Below are 12,382 nucleotides of genomic sequence, written 5' to 3' on the forward strand. Positions count from 1 at the left end.
GAAAGAAAAAAAAATCATAAATTGCCTTATTATGACACAGTGGTTATTTCTTTAAACTCAATTTCATTCATATTAATATGTTTTTATAAAGGATGTTATTGGAGTGCTATTTTCTCAATAATTTTTTATTACACCATAATTGTGAGTTGGACTTTTGAGGCAGATTTGGCTGAGTAAAATTCCCTTAACCGATTAATGGGCCGATAAATTGGAAAAATCGAACACGACTTTTTTACAGGGGGTTCCAATACTGCCTACATTCACCGATATGTAAAAATATATAATGCAAACATTTGACTTTAACTTTGCAACAACAAAAATCTGCTAAATTTCTTTTTTTTTTTTTGTGCTGCAGAGTCAATTATTCGATCAGACTCTAGTTTAAGTTTCTGCCCAAACCTTTTCATTAACTTATCATTCTTAGCCATCTTGATCAGGAAATATAGGCCATTTGATTTCCTTCTTAGTAATTTTACCTGTTTACTCACGATTGTGCTAATTGTAATATTTATCCAGCATTGTCCCGAGTCTTGCAATCTCGCATCAGACATGACCTCATGACTGAGAAAACTTATCCACTCAGGAATTCAAGAGTGTGTGAGTGATTGTCACTGATGCTCAAACTGTTTTGCTTTTTTGGCAGCATGGAGGTGAAAGCAGACAGATGTGCGCATACTTTTCTCAGAGAATGAGTCATCTTCATGTCGCTCTTCGTGTTTATGACCAAAGAAGGACAGGAGAGAGTGTGTTCACAGTATTTTTTTTCTAGGTGCATGTTTTTGTGAGAACCCAAGCAATGGTGTTGATTATAAAGACAGATTACAAGATTCACATTGTTTCCCGAGTAAATTTTAGAAGTAGACATGGGTTAAATTGGAGCCCACATAAACCTGTGCGACGGGGAGACATTTTCAAATATTTTCATTTTTGTGTATTTTCGTGTTACTTTCGAAAAAATCATCACAGAGTGAAAGAATGACATTTAGGCATTTTTAATTGCTGTCAAATGTAAAAATAAGTCAAATTTGGCCGAAGCAGGAACAAGGTAAGAAAACCTTTCTAATTGTATTTTATGATGTTAGTGAAAATGAATGTGAACGCATTTAAAACGTTTTTTTTAGGTAGGCCGATTGTAATTGCCTGGTATTTGACATCCTCATTTAGAAATTAGCACTGTAAATTAGAAATTGATTTGATAAGGTTTCCTAATTTTAACTGGATATCTTATAAAGTTTGAAGTACACAAATGAAATGATCGGAATACAATGAAAGCAGTGTTTTCAGCACCTTGGTGAGACTTGGTCTTAATTTTCCTCATTGGCCTCTGCACCAGTTTCCAAATTCCTGGTTGAGGTCATTGTTTGTGAGCGCTTACGAAGGTTTGGCTTATGTCTGTCCTACACTTTTTTTTTTTTTTTGCTTGTTCCTCCCTCTTGACTTACCAGCGGCTTTTAAGAGGCGAGCGCATTTCCCAGCTCGGCCAACAAGCCAGCCAACCAGACACCCGCACTCACATTCTTTAAGTAGGTGAGTTCTGTTATTTATGCTAAATACGTCTCAATGACATAACAACTGACCTTCTGTTAAGCTCTTTCTGGAGTTATTATTGTTTGTCTTGTGTAACACGTGATGCACTTTGAAAACAATCTGTTGAAATATCAATCTTTTATAGATGTGTGTTTATAGCCTTGTTCATATACTGTCAGTTGAAGAATCGTCTGTTGCTCATCATTTACAGTTCTATGGAGCTCGTCTATTAATGTTATAATATGTAGATGTGACTAAAATGGATGATAAACTATGACAATCTAAAGTAATTAAATTGTAAGCAGTCAGTCTTTGTGCACCCCAAATTAAACAAAATGGTACTCAGATGAAAACACATTTAGAAAGATGTGGAGAAAAAATATCCTGCATATATGTTTTAGGCAAAAATTGAAATAAAAAGTTGAGTTTTATAATAATGTTTTGTCTATTTGCTACATAATTGTATTTTATATCAACTAAAATAATAGTATTGCTTAACTTTTTTTCAATGTAGTTATTGTGCACAATTATGCGGAACAGTGATGCAGGGTTATGTTTCCATTTTGAATTTGTTTTAAAATCTACAAAATAAAATATATATTTTGAAAAATAGACAATCAAAAATGGGTGTGGGGAACACATAAACTGGGCTATTTCCGTAAGATTCATCATGTCTCCGTACGTTCAATCAAAACGGGAAGGAAAAAAAAAAAAGTTACATGTTTCTCTGTCATGTTTGTAATATATTATTTGTATCCTAAAAGTTATTAATTAAGTAACTTCAACAATTAAGCATGAGATAGCACCATATTGTACAGTACAATTTTGCATTAAGGAAAATATTCAGGTCAGATCCAGCAGGTGGCACTGTGTTGAAAAAGGTTAGATTTATCTATTTCATCTCATTTTATTCGATGGTACAATGAATGCATATAATACATTTGTATGATCATCTTTTGAATGTTGCATGGTAAGACTTTTTCCTAGTGTGCTTCTTGTTCTTGCTCTATGTCCTTGACCTTTCTGTGCTGAGTTGGTCAGTTTAGCCCTCTGGATCAATCTACCATGGGAGATTTTTGATGAAAAATACATTTGTTTTTCATGCAAGTTGAATCAGTTCAAGATGGTAGATCAGAAAATAGTGTGCTGTGCTGCATTGTATTTTAGTTCCGCTATTATGTGACCTTGCTAAGTGGTTTGTTACAGGGTTACCGCCCTTCAGCTTGCGGGCCGCTTCCTAACCAAACATATGATGTCATCGTTAGTGAGAGCCACTGTTTCCTCTCTACGATGACATCATCCGCCTTTTCGAACCCGTAAAACATTTCTCAGACGTTCTCAAATGTGTCGGCGCCGCTTTCTGCGTCTTTTAAAAAAGGTCAGCACAAAAGCAGCAGTCATGTGCAGGATTTAATCAGTTACAGAGTGAATGTCAAAATTTAATCCCTAAGAAATTTTTGGAATTATTTACAATATTTGAGTAGTTGTAAGGCAACCTACTTTTTACTTTTACTTAGTAAAAGAAGAGATGCCACTTTTGCTAGGTTCCACCTATGTAAACACTAGCTTGGTCACAATGAATCACTTCAAGATAGATCTTTGGCATCAAGATTTTGTCATGTTGAAGCTTCTCAACTCATTTCCACTCCATTCAGTTGTGCCAAGATGCCGCAAGATGGTGGAGAAGCAAAACTTTAACTCTCAATACACATCAACATAGTTTCTAGACTCCAAGATGCCACAAGTTGGTGTCAAATGACTACTGTTGTCTAAATTATGCACCTCGACTTGCTTCAACCGAGTTCTCTGGCATCAAGATCTCACAAGAAGGCACCAAAGCATTACTTTTGTCTAAATCAAGCTCCTTGACTTGCTACAACCGAGTTCTGCAGCATCAAGATGCCACAATACGGCGTCAAAGCACGGATTTTGTCTAAATTAATCTCCTTGACTCACTTTAACAGAGATCAGATTATACATGCGATGAGTTCTCACCATTACAACTGCCCCCGAGAGAGCAACCTTAGTTGTGATATGACTTGCGATGAAAAGGAGTTGAGCACTCTTAAGCAACTTTAAATACGCCACAGCTCATTTGACTGTATGAATGTGAAATAAAATCACATCAACGAGTATAGTCACGCCTCCAGATGCTCATAGCATAAGCGACTAAATTAGAGCTCGAGTGTTTTTATCTGCATGTGTGCTTGTGTGTGTTTTGAAAGACAGTTGCCCTGATGGCCTTTAGTGTGCACATACCGTATCCTGCATTTGACCTTAACTGCTCCAAGCGTGTGTGTGTGTGCATGTGTGACTCATTGCCACCATGCCAGTGATAATGCAGCGCAGTCTGCCACTGCTCTGTCCGCACCCTAACTCAATATCGAGGACGCAGACTCACAATTTTCTCGGGTAGGGTAATGTCAAACAAAGATTGGCCAGATTTCCTGCTTTTGCGTATATGTGCCACTTCTGTATTCCAGTACAACACATGAAATGAGTTTACTGGCCAAAGATTATTAGAAAATGTATAAAGAAAGTAATGAGACTTTGACCAACCAAATAGAAAAGCTGAAAAATTGGGAAGGAGGCAGGTCATTACAATATGAAAAATGTCAGCATTTGAAAGAAATTAATGAATACATTTATTGGTCCCAAGTATTTGAATGTAGCACAAAGAAATACCAAATACTGTATATTTTGTTTTTCTAGACTACTGTCAATTTAATGACCCTTACATAAGAATAAGTCAAGCTTTCATATATGTGGCTTCATTGCCATGATATCAAACATGTGACTCAGTGTACGAAAAAGAAATCATGAATAAACATTTGCTTTTAATTTGATTCAATTCTCCGCAGTCATCAGTTTGGTATTTCATGTCAACCACATTTCAAAAGCAGTTGTGAACGCAGCAATACTGAAAAAGGAGAAACGACTAAAAGAAGAAAGTGATTGATTGCTTTTGATAAGCAGTGCAAACATCTAATAAAATGTTCTCCTACGTATTCGGGGAGTTATTGAAAAACAAACCATTTGTAATCAAGCCGTCGATTACAATTCAAGTGGGTTATGAGAAGGGACAAAGAATTTTCGGTCCTGTTAGATTCAATCCAGATGATTCTTCAAACACACACACACATTTGCAAACACAAGCTCAGTGCATTGATTTGTGTTTACGTCCAAATCAATTGAAACCCAACAATTGGAGGAAGTCGTCTGGTTTCGTTTGAAAAAACCTTACACCTCTTTCGCACTGATTGCATCACGAAGCAAGCAAAAAAATGTTTGACCAGAGAGACACAGGTCAAAGGTCATCCAACACCTCTTAAATATTAAAACGTAAAGCGTTGTTCAGAATATAGAATAAAACAATAGGCACCTCTTTGGATGATGAAATTTATAACGACCCAATTATTCAAACAAAAGTTGAGCATATCTGCCAATCATGAAGCCAACATGTGTGTTTGCCATCTTCCCACCTAAAAAAAAGTTGGCATAAACCAAAATAAACTTCAAACGCCAGTGCTCGAATTATTCCCTTGTGAGTCACCAGGACAAATTGCGATGTTGACCCGGTCCAGACGACTGAGACAAAACATTTGACGGGAGGAGTAGGGGGGCTTTGGGAGTATCTGTTGTCCTTGCGAGGGGCGCCATCATTCAAAACCTCTTTTTTAAATCCTATTTTTAACCTTCTGATTGAACAGCAGCGGAATCCAATCTCTATCACCTAATCTATCCTGTCTATTCTCCAAGGCCTAAAAAGGAGATGAAGGTTGGATTTGGACGCTGTAGCGGGATCGGGGTGGTCTCGGGTGGGTGTTTGCAGGGGTGTATATACGGACCCCGGAACGTAAGCACATGTGGGTGACAACCTCTCTTGCTACTGCTGCCTCCATCTTTTGTTTTGACATCGCCTGTTGCTCCTGAATACAAGCAACATGACTTTTCAGAGGCACTCAGGTATGCTAACTTGTAAATTGGTATAATAAGGTAATAAGAAGAAGAATCCGATTGGTTTAAAGTTGATGTTAACCTCGTCTCATTTTAAATGGCATGTAACAATAGATATATGCTGAGAGATAGGCATTCCCACCATGCTCATCATCATCACGCTGTTTGAATCCATCACTCCCTACGCTATTTTGAAGCCAGATTATTTAGTTACAGTTTGTGTTCATGCCGAGAGACAAGCATACAAACAAGTGTTAATGTGCGTTAACAACATTTACAGGATTTTGCGCGGATGCCCAGACAAGCATTCATGATCTTTGTATTTATATTGATTGCCATAATTACAATTTCAATTACACTCAGTTCAAGAAGTAATGTAAACATCAATTACCGCGTCTGTGTTGACTTAAAGAGTAAGGGAGACACTTTGGCCATGTTTTAAGAAGTGAAAAGCTTTTCTTAATGCACGGTTTGGAGGCTAGGTTTGACTTGAACTGGTTTCAGTTTTATTGTTTCTAGATTAAAATTATTTTGTGCTTCAGGAAGGATAAGTACTACGTTTTTCTCTAAATTGACCTACAAATTGTTTTCTGCCATTTATGATTTAATGGCTAAAATACAATACACACAAAGAAAGTGGACCTATAATTGAGCCTTGGGGTACACCGGGATTCACTTGCACGTTATGATTTTTGCAACGTGAGCATGTGACTTTACAGCATATGTTGAGTGAAAAGCATTGTGACTATCTACCTGTCTATTTTGAGTATTTGGTGGACTTAATAACTATTAATTCAGAGAGAAGCGCATTAAAGCATGAACAGGTAGATGATTTCTATTCTTGTGAGCATGAATATTCAGTGTTGAGAAAGTGCATGATTCAAAGTTAACGTGAATGGAAAAAAGCCCTCACATCTACAGTATGCTAATTTGTATCCCCAAAAATGAGTTGAGTGCCGTTGCAGCACTAACGGGTAATGGTTTTCTTCTCGTGAGCATGTGCTTTTTGTATTATGATTTTTTTTTTTTTGTCAAGCCCTAAAATTGATGACTTGAGTCTGACTCGAGTCAAGTCGCCTCTGCATATTTGTGAAACTACGTCATCTTTGGTGTTAAAAATATGACCAGCATGTTGTAGAGGAAATGCCGTCTGCTCGGACTGAGGGGTGAGCGGCTTGGGGTGACCTTTCAAAAGAAATATTTGGCCCAGGATGGTATCAACGTTTCGCACAAATAAAAAAAGGATCCAATGATGGAAGGGAAGCAGTGGCATTCCAAAAAACTCAAAAGGTCAACTCCCCTGCAGTGGAACATTCCGGCTCCATCAGCCTCAAGTGGGAACACAGTGGGGAAATAGAATAGCTTCAGTTTACAGCAGATGTAGACACAGACCATCCATCTTAGTCCAGACCATTTTGGATGATGGGTGAGGTCCACGTTAGATGAAAGATCCGCATGGAAACACACGCGTGCATGAACACAAACACACCAATGCGAACACACACACTTACACACACAAAGAATGCCCAACATTGTGTTGGTGTGAGTCACACCCCAAAGTGGTTTGACCCCCACGTTCACCCCAGTGTGGCTCCTCTTCTGTCAGATACATAACTACGACAGTCAGCTGTCGCGCTTGTCCCCAGTGGAAGCACAATAACCAGAGGAGGCTTAGTGGGCCCCAAATAGAAGTTGTATTTTCGAAAAGAGCCACTGTGATTTGTTGCATGATGACGCTAACTACTGAGTCAGGGCCTCTGACTCCATCCTCAGGTCACCCACTTTATCCCCTAGACACAGCTGCGCATTGATAGCATTTGCCAGATACACACACACACACAAACACACACACAGAGTTGCCTGTGGTTATGGCTCCCAAATATTTATGTCACCATGCTTACCAAGCCCAAATGTCACAGCCTCTGACCCTTGGCGCTAAGCTCCAGCTGTAGTGGTTTAAAAGAAATGAAGTCCCAACATCAATCTCTTTTTCTCCAATAAGCCAGCATGGACTAAATGTTTTCCATACATGTCTGACTGCATTCCTGCGATGGAAAGGCCGATAACCAAAATGGATCGGCAATAACGATGCAGTCGACCCCGGGGGGCACCAATGGAATTTTGGCACTGAGACTTTTGGTTTTGCCAGCTTGAGATTGATATCACTGAATCACAAGGGTATTTTGGATGGGTTACAACCAACCGTGGCTCAGATTTGAAAAATGGTGAGTCATGATTGGTCGTGATCTGGCGACTGTAACGTCATTTTCAGTCCACAGCAAGTGGCAAAAATGGCCGCCATGTGGACTGCACAAAACATATTTTCACAAAGAAAATGTTGGGGTTGACCTCCCCTTTAAGTATCACAGAGCTTCTCTCAACCTCCGACTACAAAGACACGTAGGTGATGTGAGCGACTCCCATGTATGTAGAAGTGATGTTGCGTCGTTTTTTTTTTACAGGAGGCCCCAGGAGCTACCTGACCTCCACCATGACGGATCGCTTCGACTGTTTCTACTGCCGCGACAACCTGCACGGCAAGAAGTATGTCATGAAAGACGACAAGCACGTGTGCACCAAGTGCTTCAACAAAGTCTGTGCCAACACCTGCGCTGAGTGCAGGAGACCCATTGGCGCAGACTCCAAGGTTAGAAAGAAAAACACGCACAGACACAAACGTTTGAAAGTAGAACTGCTGAATGGAAGGTTTCTTTTGACGAGCGAGAGGTTTTGGGTTTTTGGTGTGTTTCTGAGAGTTTTTATGGGGTGAACCATACCATTTTTTTCCAGTGTGAACCTTTTGGGGGGATAATGTGATTTTTTTTTATGCTTGTTTTTTGGGTAAGTGTGAGAGTATTTGAGTGAATAGAATTTTTTGAAATGAGTACCGTAATTTTCGGACTATAAGTCGCACCGGAGTATAAGTTGCACCAGCCATAAAATGCCCAAAAAAGTGAAAAAAAACCCATATATATGTATATAAGTCGCTCCTGAGTATAAGTCGCCCCCCCACCCAAGCTATGAAAAAAAACGTGACTTATAGTCCGAAAATTACGGTACATTTTGTGGTGTGCGCATGAGTTTTTTTCTGGGTGAGGTGTATGCAGGTTTTTGGGGAATGTGAAGTAAATAATTTTAAGTATAAGAGGTTTAACTGGTAATTGCAAGAGGCTATTTTGTGAGTGAGATATTTGTGTGAGCGGGGTGTTTTTGCTAGAAGTGAGGTTTTTTTTGTTCAGAGTGTGAAAGGTACTATATGAGAGGCAGTGGTAACAAATTTAATTAGAAAAAATATTCAAGTCGAGATTTTGTTAAAATGTACTTTAGCACCGCTGTCTCCATGTCACTACTGCATATTGCACAGCCTTAACCGACACCTCGGTTCCCTCCCATTCAGGAGCTTCACCTCAAGAACCGCCACTGGCACGAGGAATGCTTCCGCTGCGCCAAGTGTTACAAGGGGCTGGCCGGTGAGGAGTTCTGCGCCCGCGACGACGGCAAGATCATGTGCGGCAAGTGCAGCTCCTGCACGGATGGCAACCGCTGCCAGGGATGCTACAAGGTGGTCCTGCCGGGTAGGACACGCCCAATTTCTATATTAGCGCTGGTCATCCCTGACTCACAGTCAGATACATCTGAATTTAATAAGAAGTTAATAAGACTTTGAAGGAATGCCCATTTTTGGACACTGTGTGTGTGTGGCAGGCGCGAAGAATGTGGAGTACAAGAAAAAGGTGTGGCATGAGGAGTGCTTTACCTGCTTTGAGTGCAAGCAGCCAATCCGCACGCAGAGCTTCCTGAGCAAGGGTGACGATATCTTCTGCACCGCCTGCCATGAAAAGAAGTTTGCCAAGATGTGCTTCCACTGCAAGGAGGTACAGCCAATATTTCCTGGGGGGGTGGGAAGAAAAGGGGCGTCAAATTCAAGGCCAGAGTGCCAAATGCGGACCGACACGTTATTTTATGTGACCGGCAAAATTGTCTTAACAATAATGAAGTGAAATCAAAATGGTGCACTGAAAAATACTGACCATTTTGTCTAACGTGATTGTTTCCTTCCCAGCCCATCACCTCTGGAGGCATCAGCTACCAGGAACATCCCTGGCACTCCGAGTGTTTTGTGTGCACCACCTGCCGCAAGCCTCTCACTGGCACTCGCTTCACCCCCCACGAGGACGCCTTCTACTGCGTGCAATGCTACAAGAGCGACGTGGCCAAGAAGTGCCACGGATGCAAGAACCCCATCACAGGTCAGACAATGAAAGCCAGATCACTGCTGGGGAAATGATTTCATTTGTTTTGTTAATCAATTCTTTAATTTGTTCACCTAAGCAAAGAACAAGGAAACGGATGTGAATAAAATCAAACATGGCTTACCTCATGTCATGTTGAGTGGGTTCCCCAGATGGCAAGAGATAGTTTCCAAAGTTCCCAGGGCGCCATTTCACTACGTTGACACATTCGGTAAACATCAGAGATAGTCGGCGATTCTTTCTTTTTTCTTCGTTTCTGCAACATCACAGGACAACAGCGATGATGTTTTGTACTTGCGTAATATGGGGGGAGGGGAAAAAACCCAAAAATCAATTAGAGGAGCGATTTGGCAATTTTCCTTTTTTTCTAGTGCAAAAAAAGGCACCATAACGGAGAAATTACGTTAGTCTTTAATGGAATAGAGTGGTTGGCTAATAACAGCCGTTTGTCAGTAGGGCCAACAAAAAAACAACTTCAGAAGCCGGTCAGATGTTCTCGATTAATTAAAGTGCCAAAACTGTCACAAAGGGAGGGCAAATGCTCAAAAGCTGCAATCTCCAGCAGGTCAGAGTCATGGGAAAGATTATTATTCTAAAACTGGATGTTCTGTTTTACTTTGTTTCCTTTGCCGCCGTCTACGGGTGATGTCATCGCATCCCGTATCAATAGATCCCAAATGGCTGGCCTTCTTTAGTGGGTGCTCCTGCAAACAATCGTATTCTTTCCCCAAAACAGATGCTCCGATCCCAATCTCTTTTATAACCATCAACAAAACTTGTGATTGTCCCTGACTTGTATAATTCAATCAATCATTGTAACCTTGGTTAATGGTAAGCATTTGTCAACGTTGTCTGACGTCAACGCGTCTCCGCAGGCACAGGGTTGGGCAGCAGCAGCGTGGTGAACCACGAGAACTTCTCCTGGCACTCGTCTTGCTTCACCTGCAAGAAGTGCCACAAGTCCTTGGCCAACAAGCGCTTTGTCCAAACCGGGGACAACATGTACTGCCTGCTCTGTGCTAAAGTTTGAATGGCTTTCAAAGCGGTTACACTCCGAAAGAAATTGCATCTGACTCCTAAAAAAGATGATCACAAAAAATGGAGTCAGAGGGTACAAAACGTTTTGGGGTGTAACTGCAATTATTCAATTTATCGATAGAACAATCAGAATTGGAAAAAGGAATGACCAAATTTGAATGAAGGTCTTGCATGTAAGTTTTCTATCGACAGTAAAATGGAAATAGCATTTTAAATCAGGATGGCTCCTGTTTTCAAAAGGCGAAATAGCGTAGTATGCTGTCCATCCCTGCATGCAGGCATCCAGTCTTTTTGGCATGCAGTGCTTTTCTTTCTTTGCTTGGTGAGTGGTTTCAATTGTAGCGCTTAAAGCTGAAATTTAAGCAGCTCATGTATTCAAGAGTTGTGAGATTGGAAAATAAACATGAATAAAGACGGTTGCAATCTCAAGTCTAGTTTTGCAAGACTTCATTAACAGGTGATATATCATCTCAGAACACTTGAAGATATATTTATAGTCCAAATGTTATTTGGCGACAGATTGGTAATAGTTGCCGGGTGGGATTTTTTGTTTTATTCACAGACGATGTGATTATCAGACCGAAAGAAGGGCACATTAAAAACTGTAAACCATCTAAGGCACTGTGCTATCTGGTAATTGAACGGTACAAGCTAGGGAAGCTATTGGAGTATTTTAGTGGGTCAAACTACCCGATCTAGCGGTCAGCGCTGGCAGCCTTCCTCCAGCAGGCGGCGCTAACGAGTAACGGAAAATAATCTAATAGGAACTAAGATTTAAAAGGGGTTATTGTTCAGCACAGTCTACATGTTTCAAATGGAGTAGAAGTGGAAATTTAATTGAATAGAGTTGTCACCTTATTGTCCAATAGTGACATCAGTGGCCGGTCATATTTCATGCTCACCGATTCCAATTTAACATGAATTGCCAAACATCACATTCCGTGCGAGCGGGGTCACAAACGGGTGGTCTTCTCGAACATGTGCTCCTGTAAACAATTGCATCCTGCCCAAAAACAAATGCTCCGATTAGAAATATCTTTTACAACCACAGTACAATGTGATTAATAAAACGTGATTGTCCCTGACTTGTACAATTCAAGCAATCATTGTAATCTTGGTAAATATTTTTTTAACGTTATCTGACGTCAACACATGTCCGCAGGGTTCGGACGCGGCACCAACGTGGTGAACTACGAGAAGTTCTCCTGGCACGAGTATTGCTTCAACTGCAAGAAGTGCTGCCTGTCCTTGGCCAGCAAGCGCTTTGTCCTCACCGGGGACAACATCTACTGCCCCAACTGTGCTAAGGTGTGAGATGGCTTTCCAAGTGGTCACGACCATAAAGAAATGGCATCTGACTCCCTCTGAAAAAGATTAACAAGAAGTCAGAGATGTAACTCTCGTATAGTTGACACCGCAATAATGCCCAATCAATTAATCAATAATCAGTTTGAATATGCATACACAGTCTCTTTTTGTAGTGCTTTTTTCTCTGTTTGGCGAGTAGTTTCAAAAGTTGAAATCTGATTTGCAGCCCATGTATTCAAGAGTTGTGAAGTTGGAAAATAAAATGCTTAAACGTGAATAAAGACAATTGCAATCTCAAG

At 40.4% G+C, this 12,382-nt stretch overlaps 1 protein-coding gene across 4 annotated transcripts; it reads left to right on the plus strand.

Moving 5' to 3' along the window:
• Positions 1-1,439: 1,439 nt before the first annotated feature.
• Positions 1,440-12,381, plus strand: fhl1a (four and a half LIM domains 1a). Of its 4 annotated transcripts, none has more exons than XM_061272149.1 (6): positions 1,440-1,527; positions 7,947-8,131; positions 8,882-9,059; positions 9,190-9,359; positions 9,548-9,734; positions 10,613-11,204. In XM_061272149.1, exons 2-6 carry the CDS (start codon positions 7,976-7,978, stop codon positions 10,765-10,767), a joined length of 846 nt encoding a protein of 281 aa, XP_061128133.1. In that variant the 5' UTR covers positions 1,440-1,527; positions 7,947-7,975; the 3' UTR covers positions 10,768-11,204. The 4 variants fall into 4 exon arrangements, with proteins under 4 accessions (XP_061128133.1, XP_061128141.1, XP_061128124.1 ...); XM_061272157.1 differs by having other exon boundaries at positions 1,446-1,523; XM_061272140.1 differs by lacking the exons at positions 1,440-1,527; positions 10,613-11,204 and adding exons at positions 5,333-5,493; positions 11,938-12,381.
• Position 12,382: the final 1 nt, after the last annotated feature.

Source organism: Syngnathus typhle, linkage group LG1, assembly GCF_033458585.1.
Source record: "Syngnathus typhle isolate RoL2023-S1 ecotype Sweden linkage group LG1, RoL_Styp_1.0, whole genome shotgun sequence".
NCBI classification, from domain to species: Eukaryota; Metazoa; Chordata; class Actinopteri; order Syngnathiformes; family Syngnathidae; genus Syngnathus; species Syngnathus typhle.

Coding starts and splice junctions, on each gene's coding strand:
- fhl1a (XM_061272131.1), top strand. CDS start 5,472: ATGACTTTTCAGAGGCACTCAG. Junction 9,060..9,189: donor CTACAAGGTGGTCCTGCCGG/GTAGGACACGCC, acceptor TGTGTGTGGCAG/GCGCGAAGAATGTGGAGTAC. Junction 9,735..10,612: donor ATGCAAGAACCCCATCACAG/GTCAGACAATGA, acceptor GCGTCTCCGCAG/GCACAGGGTTGGGCAGCAGC.